The sequence below is a fragment of the Carassius auratus genome, chromosome 25 (assembly GCF_003368295.1).
Source record: "Carassius auratus strain Wakin chromosome 25, ASM336829v1, whole genome shotgun sequence".
Taxonomy (NCBI): domain Eukaryota; kingdom Metazoa; phylum Chordata; class Actinopteri; order Cypriniformes; family Cyprinidae; genus Carassius; species Carassius auratus.
This window is the reverse complement of record NC_039267.1, coordinates 16650218-16662777: the sequence shown is the minus strand read 5'-3', so window position 1 is coordinate 16662777 and position 12560 is coordinate 16650218. Positions and strand designations below refer to the sequence as shown.

General features: G+C 37.7%; 1 protein-coding gene across 1 annotated transcript; it reads right to left on the bottom strand.

The window, feature by feature from the left end:
- Positions 1 to 2388: 2388 nt before the first annotated feature.
- Positions 2389 to 11371, bottom strand: LOC113043539 (secretory carrier-associated membrane protein 5-like). Its single transcript, XM_026202986.1, has 7 exons — positions 11099 to 11371; positions 8335 to 8390; positions 8032 to 8151; positions 7249 to 7405; positions 7048 to 7149; positions 6563 to 6680; positions 2389 to 3361 (listed from the first exon to the last, which is right to left on the bottom strand). The coding sequence occupies exons 2-7, from the start codon at positions 8339 to 8341 to the stop codon at positions 3185 to 3187; spliced, it is 681 nt and encodes a 226-aa protein (XP_026058771.1). The 5' UTR covers positions 8342 to 8390; positions 11099 to 11371; the 3' UTR covers positions 2389 to 3184.
- Positions 11372 to 12560: the final 1189 nt, after the last annotated feature.

Sequence of the window (12560 nt, the reverse complement as noted above, 5' to 3'; positions counted from 1 at the left end):
AAAAATAAGGCAAATTTTATATTAATACAAAATAATTTAAATGTTTTACCCTTATAAGACAAGAAAAATTACAAAAAAAAATATTTTAAATAAAGAGAAGTAGATAAAAATTAAAACCTGTAAAATACTGGACTGTAGTTCTGTAGTAGTCACTTTAAACATGACAAAATCATTTACACGTACAGAGTGCCTTTGTACACATGGCACAAGTTTTGGTTTAATTCACAAATTTACCACGCACAAATGTATACAAAGACAACTGTCTGTTTGGTGTAACTCTATTGGCATCTTTCCACTCACTTAAGTTTACAGTATGAACAAGGTTTTATCTACTGTTAGGAAGTTATGAAGATCAGGGCACAAAAAACACTGCGGGTCTTGGAGAGGACAGTGACCTTAGCTTTTGCTGGTGTGGCTGAAATATAACATTCACATCTGTTTATGCGATTAGATCATGTATGACAGATATCGATACTGCATCTGTCGGTGTTTTCTAATTAGGTGACTGTCAGAAAACAAACAGGGAAATTTTTATACATCCGCTCCACTGGAGGTTATAGGGACGAAACCTCAACCAAAGCTTTGCACAGGAAGTCCTGTCTTACCAAGCCCTACTAGAGTGAACTAAACATCACATTGTGGAACAATTTACACTCAAAACACATTATTAAAATGTCAACAACAAAAAAAACACAGAAAACTCCCCGAAAGTACATGAATAATATCACACGTGGGTGTCCTGAAGTTTCACAGTTCTTGAGATGATTGAAAGTATTTTACAAGCCTTGATAGAGACATTGAGATGACATATTACATATGCTGTACACTATTATTTTGATCTATTTCATACTTTAACTGTTAGATTATATCATGCTCTCTATCAGATGTTTCTGTGATTTTGGCCCTCTGCAATCCCTTCTGTGCTCTCTCTCTCTCTCTCTCTCTCTCTCATTCTACTCTTGGTAGTCTGACCTCTCTCTATCTCAATGTATACACACATGCACACAGATGTATATGTCCTCATGAGTTCAGATGTTCAGACCAGGATGGGGGCTATATACCTGAAGGTTATTGTGTTCGGTCTGTCCTTTTGCTCAGAGTTGAGGTATCCTTGGCCAAGTGTTCGCCTAATATCTCCAGAACTTCCTGGCCTTACTTCCATTTTATATAAAATACAGATGTGATCTACATCCTATGGGCTCTAGAGGCAGCAGGAAGGAAAACCCTTTGTTTGCTAGACATTTCTGTATAATAGTGTACAATTCATATTGGATAAACTACTACACCATCCCTTGCAATGCAACTATATAATGTGTGGATGTAAACTTGGAGGAAGTCTGTGAACAGAAAAATAGCTTCATGTTCATCATTCTTTACATGGGCCCAGGCAAGAACTGAAAATATTCGGACGGCATCGAAAGATAAAGATAAAGAAACATGTTATTTAACAAATATGAGCTCGATTTTTCTATCTTTATACATCTGTTCATCACTAAACAAGCTCCTGTAGTCTGTAAATTTGAATCTAAAGAAGAACGAATCGAAATAAATGTTCTACTATATATTACAAATCCACAATTTTCAAGTCTGAAAGAGTTGAAATAATCTCTAAACATCTGTCATTTTGAATTTCACTCAGAAATTGCTTGTTGGTGCATAATAGAGTAAATATTTTCAGAAAAAGTTCAGTACATCACTATGAGAGTAATCAATAATTAATGACACAATATATATATTGTACTTGAGACAATATTACTTTATAATGTGCTTTACTTGTTGGGTTTAAACCAGTGGGGAATAAACCACCCAGAAACCATATTTTACATAAAATACTAAAATTCATTCTGAGATTATATGCAAAATAACAGCTACGATTTCAGTGACAACGAAAAAGTTAAAATATCAGCCTTCATCGCAGATTCAGATCATAATGGATTGAAATCCAAGCCTGTAGCTAAGAGCAGACTAAATATGTACTCTGTATGAGAAATCAACAAATGTACAACATGTACAAATATTTCGTCCAGTTGATTTCGTTAGCCAAACCTCAGCTACAGTACATCAGCAGTAAAATGCGATAAATCCTCAAAACAATGTTAAAAAGCACAACCACACTCACTAAAACATCAACAGCCTTTAACCCAAACAAAAATACATAACTTAAACAACGTAAACATATGGCTTTTCTTGTATCTTCACATTAAAGAAAACTTCCTTTGAACTTTCACTTGATGTGAAGCGCTCAACACCAACAATGTAATGTTTATAAACTTCCCAGCTAACAGAAATGTTCTTAGAACGTTTCGCTAACGATCCCATCAAGTTATGAAAACATTATTTCAGAAAGTTTTCTGAATGTTCAAAATCTAAATCTTGAAGTTTTTTAAAAAAAAGTTTCAAAAGCTTTTTTTCTTAGTTACAAATTTTTAAGGAACATTTAGCAAACATTATGTGAATGTGTTCCCCGAACATTCTAAAACAAGTAGAAATCTTTAAAAAATGTTTTAAAAGAAAAACATTCCTTGAATGATGCATGAATGGCATAGCTAACATTTGAGAACATTATTAAAGACCAGATAACTTTGAACAAACATTGGACGTCACAAGAACGTTTGTTCATAACTTTGAGAGAACATTGCCAAAGTTCTCAGAATGTTTCCGGTTTGCTGGGTTTATATTCTCTCAACTACAAGATCAAGTAAATACCAGTCAATGTAGTTCCAAAAGCTGGAAATTTCTTCACTTTGTGCATAAAACATACGTTTAGTCATAAGATGTGAGAGTAAAGATGCGTTTGCTAAATAGTGGAAATGTGTTCTTGAATACTAACAGCCAAACAAATATAGAAGTGGCTTGCAAATACCACACAGAAAAATCTAAGAATCTAGTTACTATAGAAACATAGTGAGTTTTGGAATGTTTCCTCACTGGTGCTCCAGTTCAGCCATGTTTGAAATACAATAAGTGGAGAAACACTACATAACCGTTAATTCAATCTGCCTTAATACCACAAGCCGAAAGTGACTCTTTAACCAATCACACACTTTTAAAACAGTTTAAGGCAAAGCATATGTATTGTTGTACCAGTGGAAATTTGAAATTCAAATTATTGACTTTATCCTTCTGGAAAGCCCTCCCAAATACCCTGTTTCTGTCCCCTACCCTTACTGTGGCTGAGAGGGATCTACATTGGCTCGTCGTAGTTGTAAGTTGGTGCGGCTGAGTACTGCTGACCCTGCATGCCCCCCTGTACAGCCCCCATAGCTGCCTGCTGGACGTGAGGGTTCTTCCAAGCACCAGAGGTCCATTCTTCCTGGGCCTTGCTCATGCTGCCCCCGCTGCCACGGTAGAAGTTGTGAACCTGACACAGAAGAACATTTTATTGCTCAAATGTTGTCCTTTTATAGCGCAGAAGATCACCTGTCCTTACCAAGCATCAAGTTGTTTATTAACTTTGACTATATCAGAATATATTTGTATAGATTTAATATACAGATTGCTTTCATTTAACTTTTTCAAATTTTCTTTGTTCAGGAATCCTAAGAAAAATAGACCAAAAATTAGACAACATTTAGAGGATAGATCAACTAAATTAGACACAATATAAACGATATGTCAGTAATTTTTCTCATAGAACCAATAAGCACTAAATATTTGATAATAATAATAATAGTCTAAAATTATCTAAAACATTTTGGGTTAATAGCGTAACCTCGGTTTCCTGAAAGCAGGAACGAGACATCATGGAGCTTCTCCGTTTATGGGAACTCCTTCCCTTCAAACCTTTCCTGAAGTACTATTGGCTCACGCTAGTCCAAATGACTGGCCAATTGTCGCGAATTATGCAGATTGCATGCAAATATTGATGAGCTCAAGAGGCAGAATAAATGCAGTGCATGTGACACTTATGTCAGGATCTGATACTGAATGACACTTAGCTGGTCGAGTTTCAAACGCGGCGATCTCCGCAATGTCTCGTTCCCGCTCTCAGGGAACCGAGGTTACGACAGTAAACGGAAACATTCCCTCTTGAGCTTCACCAAACATTGCGGAGCTTCTCTGCTTATCGGAAAGATATGTTTCCCAGTAGGGAACGAATCAAGGCAATAGCGGCCACATAGATTTTCAGAGATGACGGAAGACATCCACTATCCAGCCTGTACTTCGAAAACACAGAGCATCCAACATTGAGCAAGCTTCCAGATCGATATGAACATCAAGAACACTCCGCATTTTAGGGCATACAAATGTTTCGTGGAGGGCGCCCATGCCTCAGAGAGCATGCCGAGTCCCAGCACCCTCTGAAATCCTGAAAATGAACCTGAAATAGCACCGGGTATATAAAATGGCCGCCGAGCGCTCCGGAGAGAGTTGAGTGTCTCCGCCGAGTCGAAGCGAGAATACTCTTCTGGATGTACACACATAGCCCAAGGGACTCCAAGTGATGGAGCTGCTTGTCTATAAGACTGACTAGCCTGTCCCGTCAATAAGCTGAAATCAGCCAATCATCCAGAGAGTTCAGAATGCGCATTCTGCTTGCTCTGAGGGGGGAAAGTGTTGTATCCATGCACTCCGAGAAAGTGCGTGGGGCCAAAGCTAGCCCAAAAGGAAGAACAGTGTATTGGTTCACTGTGACCTCGAAAGTTAACCTCAGAAAGCGTCTGTGATGCTGTGCTATCTGTATGTAAAAGTACATGTCTTTTAGGACCACGGCCGCAAAACAGTCCCTGGGGAGAATTTCTCCAGGATCTGTTTCAGCGTTTTCATTCTGTAGAGATACTTGCAAAGCGCTCTATTGATGGGCCTGAGATCTAGGATTGGGCAGAGTCCCCCATCTCTATTGGGTACTACGAAATAGAGCCGGTAAAACCCGCTCTTCAGCTCACTTGGATGGACTTGCTCTTTCGCTCCTATTTTTCGAGCAGGCCACATACCTCTTGTCTCAGAACCAGGGCATTTCGAGACACTGTTAGAGACTGTACCATGCCATTGAAATGGGTAGTTTGTGTCTGAACTGAAGGGCTCTATCACACCGAGTAGCCAGCGTGAGATTCTGGGAATAATTTTCCACAAATTCAGGAACTGACATAATGGCTTTGGCGGCTTGGTTTTTGGATGCACTGGCGAGTGGTGCGTTCATCAAGCACAAACTTAAACAATTTCGGGACAGCTTGAGGCGATTGGGCACTGGGCCGACCGAGGACTGCCTGAAAGAGTTGAGAGTGAGGTTGGAGGGAGTCACCGGGGTATTAAGGAGAACTTTATGGTCTGCATCCTTGAGGTCAGCTAAGTTCAACCACAGGTGCCACTGAAGGAAGACCATGAAACCCAGCACCTTACCAATCTTCACTGTCATCAAAGCGAAGTCCATCACTGCACGGGGGACTAACACCATCGAATCAGCTTGCTGGCGAGAGGAACTAGCATACCAGGGGTGGAGTTTACTCTTGGCAGGCTTCTCCGGGGGGCTCCGGGTAAGCTTGAGCTCCAGGACACCATTCGTCATAACCCTCGGGAGCACCTCCTGGAGGTCTGGGGGCCCCTTGCTGTCAGGGCAGAGATGGACATTGAGCCCTTATCCTCTTCCTTCTGGTCGAACGACATGAAGTCTAAGAGGTTCGGAGGAGAGTAGAAGCAGTCCTCTGGGAAGGTGATTGGGGAACGGGTTGACCGCTGCTGATTCGGGCGTGACGAGTCAACACTCCCACCTTCGGTAGGGGACTGGGGGGCCCACCAGAAACATGCTGGCAGCAGTGGGCCTCACCTTAAACAAACCACGAGCCAAGTTGTGGCGAGTCTGAAGCACGTAGGCCGGCAGGTCGGCACAATGAATAATGAATAATAAATCCCCCCACTAAAATCTAATGTTTTCAAGTGAGTTTAGGGATCACAACAATATATTGCACTGTATAAAAATGCTTACTAATTTAAATTGCTTTTAAAGATTACTGTTACTAAATTATTAGTGTTTTCAAAGATCAAAGTTTGTGACTAATTGCTAATATGTAAGCCAATAACTTTTTAATATGAGAACCAATAACTGATATATGGTAGATATAAAAAAATAAATAAAAGTGATATGATTCTATAATATGTTGTCTATCAAAAAACACACGCTAACATCAAAGGTTTCGAATGTTTAAAAAGCATTTAGTTATCACAACCTTATAATGCACAGTATAAAAAAAATTATATTTAAATATTTGTTAACTATTAATGTTATTAAATTAATTTTGTATTTTTTTTTTATTAAATATTGTGGTTGATATGTAAGCCAATAATTATTTTCATAGAACCAATAATCATTAAATTGAAGATATTAATATTTTTTAAAACTGAGCACAGTTCAAGACCCTCTTCAGAAATTCTAGAGAAAATGTGAGATTGCTGAGGATTTTTTGTGCAGGAGAAATTAATTACTGTAATTACTGTTTCGGAGAAAAATGATCTTAATCAACAAATGTTAATGTTAAACATACATACATAATTGCTTGAATTTTAGGAAATATCATGAGATCTGTGTATATTCAAAACAATGATGATGGAGGAACAGTAACGGTACCTTGGTGAGGGCAATGAACGAGAGAACAGCCATGACAGTGAACATTATGGTTGGAATCAGCATAACAACAGCAGAGCCAATGTTATCCCCGAAAAAAGAGATGGTGGCAAGCCAGCCACTGTAATTCAAACACATAAAGAAGACATATTCTCCTCATTAACAAGATACATGCAAAGCTTATATAAATTCAGAATAGAACGTTATAACGTAAACAGACCATAATATATGTGCACTAAAATGATTACATGACGCTAGAGAGTGCATGAGTTATTTGAGTTTCTATAGGGTACTCAAACTGGAACTGACCCAGATTTGCTCTACTATATGTGTCCACACTACTGCTGGGTTACCAATAACCCAGTTTGGGTTGTTTTGCCAATCACTTCTGGGTTAAGTATTGATAAACCTACCATTTTGAGTTGTTCATTTAACCCATCATGATAGTTTATCTGTCTAATTTCTTACACACAATAAGCAGTTCTTACCATACTCCCCATCCTGGGATTCCAATACTCTGGATGATACTAATCACCACTTGCGCCATGAAGACGAAAAAGAATGCCATGAAGTTGAAAGAACTGTCCGTCCTATGAAAGAAAGTGTAAACTTCATTAGGGTTGTGCACAAAGACATGATTACAACTCAAAGACTTTTATCTCGGAAGCCACAACATTAATTGAACTCACCTGAAGGCCTTGTAGATGGGCCTAAACCAGCACACATATGAGCAAGGGGTGAACAGTATCAGCCATAGAATAGCCAACCCAAAATTGGCTCCCCCGCCCCCTCCGCACATCCATGCTAGACAGCCAATCAGGTTCAATGCAAGGGTGGCACTATTTACTGCGAGTGAACAAAAATTGAGCTTCATTTAAAAACTTATTTCATTCAGTTAGAACTAAATATATGTTATATATAATATAGCATTTGTTTCATAACTTAAGGTTGTAGGTGAATACATTACAAGGAAAGCCAAAATTACCACATCTACCAGAACAAGGCAGATACCAAATCTATATGACTTATATTGATACAAGTAATCTAACTCAAAACTATAGTACGTTTTAGATACTAATACACATTTGCATTTATCTCCATAAACACTTACTTTCTCAACTCCCAGACCCAATTTTTGAGCCAACAAAAAAAGGCATTTTGTAAATATCCTACAAGTCAAAAGCAAATCTAATGCTTGTGACTCTCATTATAGCATAGTAAACTGGACAGCTACACAAGAGTAACGTGACACATCACATATTTACTTCAATATTGACAGTTCAAAATACAAAACCAGTCTGTACAGGTTTTCCTTTATCTGTATCTCTCAGTGTTTAAGAGTGAACACAAAAGTGACAGTGTAAAGGCAAATAAAGCTACATGATTGCAATCTACACACCACGATGAACATTAAATGACATGCACTGAGAATACTGCAAAAATATACAATATATGCTGAAATATGAACGTACATATCCATAGGTAATACAGTCGTTTGCACATTGTACGATGCTGGTCTGGGATCTCATTGAAGTCTTGGTAAAAACATGGTTTCAGTGGAATGGACCGTGGAAGAGGTGGAAAATTGTTTTCTGTGTGAAAAAAAAAACACACAAATTAAAACATAACTCATTTAGTTCTGGTTCACTAACAAAGCTAGGACTATTTGGACATGTACCATTTGTAGGACCATGCAGTACATTACAGTAAATAATACCACGATACTTGAATATGTTAACAATTCAGGTCTGTTTAAGAAAATTGTAAGCTCTCACCTGCCATGGAGATTCTTTTTTAAGATCACCAACGTCAAACTTTATAATTTAAAAACCTGTAGAAACACACATTACAGACACATACTCAATGAAACACTGTAGAGAGAGTGGGTTCATGAACAGGTTATAATTATATTAGCATATATTTAAGTGTGAAAGGGAAGCTTATCCTTTGAAATCTATCGAAACTTGACTAAGTGTAACCCAACAGCATGGTAACTGTGAAATAACTTGAGTAAACACAACTTAGCACACAAGCCAGATCCCTAGTAAAGCAAATGATTCCTTATACAGTATTACAATATTGCCTTGCCATAAATCCAAAGCTTACAAATCTTAAAATGATTTCTACAAGCCCACAGGAAATGTCCAGGTTTCCCTCCAAACTGACGTCAGCTCGACTGAACCTCGCTTTATTTTCTTATGTTTAGAGAGTCACATAAAATATTAATTGATTGAAAATTTTCCAAACAAGATTAATATTCCAAATTCAGATTACTAGCATTTTTAGAAAACTTTACATATACTGGTTTAATTTGTTCATGGCAACAATGATGCTAAAATAAAGCAGAAATATAACAATATTTCCAAACATATAACCCTAGCAATAGCACACTGTAAAGGTGGATTGTTATTTTCATAACCTCTGATTTGATCCTTCAAATGAATAAGGAAGACATGGTATACATGACCACATACAGCTGTCAAGACGACACGATTAGAGTAAACAGAATGAAGAATGATTCGAACTATTTGAACCTAGCTAGCGATTATTATAAATCGTTTATTTGTAGCAAATATTCACCACCATTTATACATAGCAGCTATATTTTAAAGAGCCACACAGATGGGAAATCAAAAATTACCTGTATTACAGTGTATGATGTAGCTGTCCATCAGTGTAAACAATGTGCAAAGTAATTAAACCAAAAAGTAAACGACTTATAAAGTTATTGGCTTCTAAAGTAAGGAGTCACTAGGAACACTTTGCATAATAATCTCCGCCTACCGTGTTGGGAGAAACAAAACTCTGACCTGCCCCCCCCCCAACCCCACAGACGCTCTGGTTAGCAGTTGGTGTGATGGTGTGATTTACCCCTGATAACCCCGAAAAGAACTTAAATTACACTTTCAGTTTTAATCGTACAGATAAGAGCAATACATTTATCGAATCTGTAAAGGGTCTACTTTTTTTGGGATACAGACATAACTTTGTGCATTTATAAAATAAATGCTGTCGAAAACAGATATTCTGTGATAAAGTAATCCATATGAAAACAATCATGTCTCCCTTCGTTATATGTGACCACGCCCCCGCGTTGAACGAGCTATTCAGATTCAAACTGACATGAAATCTCAGCAATAAATTGTATGTTAATTTAAATTTGTTTGTAAAATTACTTTATATAATTTATCTAATAAAATTTAAAAAATTGAATTTTTCTTAATTATTAAAATTTTTTAAAAAAAATTGTTTTAAATAACGCATAGGGTTTTCAGGTTACAGGATTACAATCATTGTATAATGGATAATGTGCTGGAAAATTAGTATCTTTTCCATTTTCCTTACAGTCAGTGTACTAACTAAACAACAATCACAAGTACAAGCTGCTAACAAAGTGTATCTTAAATGAACAATTACTCAAATATTATTATTATATATAACTCGATACACATTATGCGTGACTGCTAGGCATCTGTGGTTTCCTTTTTTTTTTTTTTTTTTTTTGATGGAAAATGTGTCCGTTATCAAAGTCACTTATCAAAAGTTGGCAAATCAATTTTTCAAATTCGCAACATTTAATGCTAAGCGCTGTTGGAAGAAAAAGTTAAGGTTGTCTAAAAAGTTGCTAAATTTAGCAACGAATAGGGGAGGAGGGACGGTACACTTTGGTGGTGAATCTGATATAATTTGTGATACTCTCACATTCACTGCTCTTCAAGTTCATGAGCCCTTTTCACATTTCCGGCTTTCTCAACAACGGAAGTCGTGGTTAACTTAACTTGAAGATCAGTGAATAAAAATGCACGATAGTGTTTATCCCTTTCAGTAAAAGGAAAAAAAACGGAAGAATTAAAACGAAAGTCAGAAGAGAGAACGATGTCAAATTTACCGTCCCTTCCCTATTAGAAACACTCTCGGGTAACCTTTTTTTTTTTTTTTTTTTTGTAATTTGATGCCAATGTAATATATGAGAAATAATAGTTTTATAAATGTAAAAAAAAAAATATATAAAATAAAATAAAAAACTTTCGAGGATTTACGATGCTGATGATCTTTATCACGCGTCATCACAGTCTTGTGAACAGAGTCCGTTATTTATCATGTAGCTTTTACACGTAGAGATTATTACCAACTGTTTATTTGTAACAATTATAATCAATTAACGTCATTATTATCGTATCGAGCCAAACCCGGCTGCAGTGTGAAGGACGTGTGGCCGGGGTTTACATATATAAAACGATAATCTAGTTGCCATAACATTAAAAGCTATTCAATCCCATTGGGAGGTATCATATAAAACGCAAGATTATATGAAAAGCAAAGAATATTCAGCGAGAGCATTTCACTCATTTCAGAGCGGTGTGGAGGTCGAGCTGAGCGCCCTTCAGAAGAGAAGATGAACAGCTAGGTTTATTCAGCTGTGCGAGCATTTCTGATTTCACCTGCATGTAAGACACACTACATCTGTTCTGTACGTTACATAAATGTGGAAAACACCGGTGAGAAAGTGAAATCCTCGGTGGAAACCGTTCCCCTTACCTTCTCGTGCGTTCGCGAAAGGGATATGTTGCCGCTGCACGCGTCCTCTCGCATCTAACAAACACGTTTCCATTCAGTGATCGATGCACTTATGATGGGGATGTTCTCCACATCCGTTATCTCACTCAGGAGATGAAAACAATCACGTCACGTTACTCCTACACACGAACGCGCATCGATGAGCATCCGTTCCGCGCGCGCGAGAATTATTCAGCCTCTAGACTCTCGCGATACTTCGCTCCGACGCGAGGCCGCTCTCCGCGGTCCTGAAGCATGTACTCTATATTAAAGGAAGAAAATGAGATTGAGAGAGGAATAAGTACTACCTGTAATGTCTGGTAAGCAGTCATCTGACATGTGTACACACACACACACACACACACACACACACACACACAGACACACTGGGGCGCTGTAAAGGGGGGGTAAACGATGACGATTCTCGGGGCCCATGACTAAGATGGGGCCCAGAGAAGCCCCCAATGAAGTTGTGGTGCTAAAAAGAAATATTTGATAGAAAAAAGGATTAACTTTAAATTATTCTATTTGCTGTTTCCTGGTGTCAAATTTTTTTTGTTTGTTTAGGAAACACAAACGTCCGTGGGCCCCTCTCCCCCTCTCGATTATCATAAAATGGTTCAGTCCGCCCAAATTGTATCCAGTAACCAAGGCAACACAATAGCGCCGGCAGATTCAACTTGACAGAGGATGTGAAAATGCCTCAAAAATCTGGAAGTCAAAAACGGAAAGAGAAAAAAATAAGAGAAGTGAAAGAGGCAAAGGGTCGACAGTATGTTACCCAATATTTCACAAGAAAAGGTGGGTTTGTTAGTGGACCGCCCGTGACAATGATCAATTACATTCAATTCAAGTTTATTTGTATAGCGCTTTTTACAATACGAATCGTTACAAAGCAACTTTACAGAAAATTATGTTTCTACAATATTTAGTAGTAGCTTATGGTGGTGACTGTCAGTTTGTGCACGTTTGACAGGATTTTTTTTTAAAAATGAATACAAGACGTAGTCAGCTAGACAATGAACATTATTAATATTATTAATTAATAATTATTATATGATTCAGTCACACTTGTAGCAATATTTGTTAGTTCTGTTTGTTGATTCAGGGTTAGCATCATCTGAGGTCCTCTGAGGGTCAGCATCATCTCTTCTCAGGTGTTCTGGGTCCAGACTGAAGCTTGTAAATGCCGTGGCAAAACAAAGAAACAAAATAGAGACATCATTAGCATAAATGCTGATGACAAACTAAAATTAGTTTAACCAAAGCTAATGAATAAATTTGCACATTTGATCAGATGCAACTACACTCACGATTTAAGAGATACATTATTCGAATGCTTGGCGAAAGAGATGCGATTTTAATCTAGATTTAAACAGAGAGAGTGTGTCTGAACCCCGAACATTATCAGGAAGGCTATTCCAGAGTTTGGGAGCCAAATGTG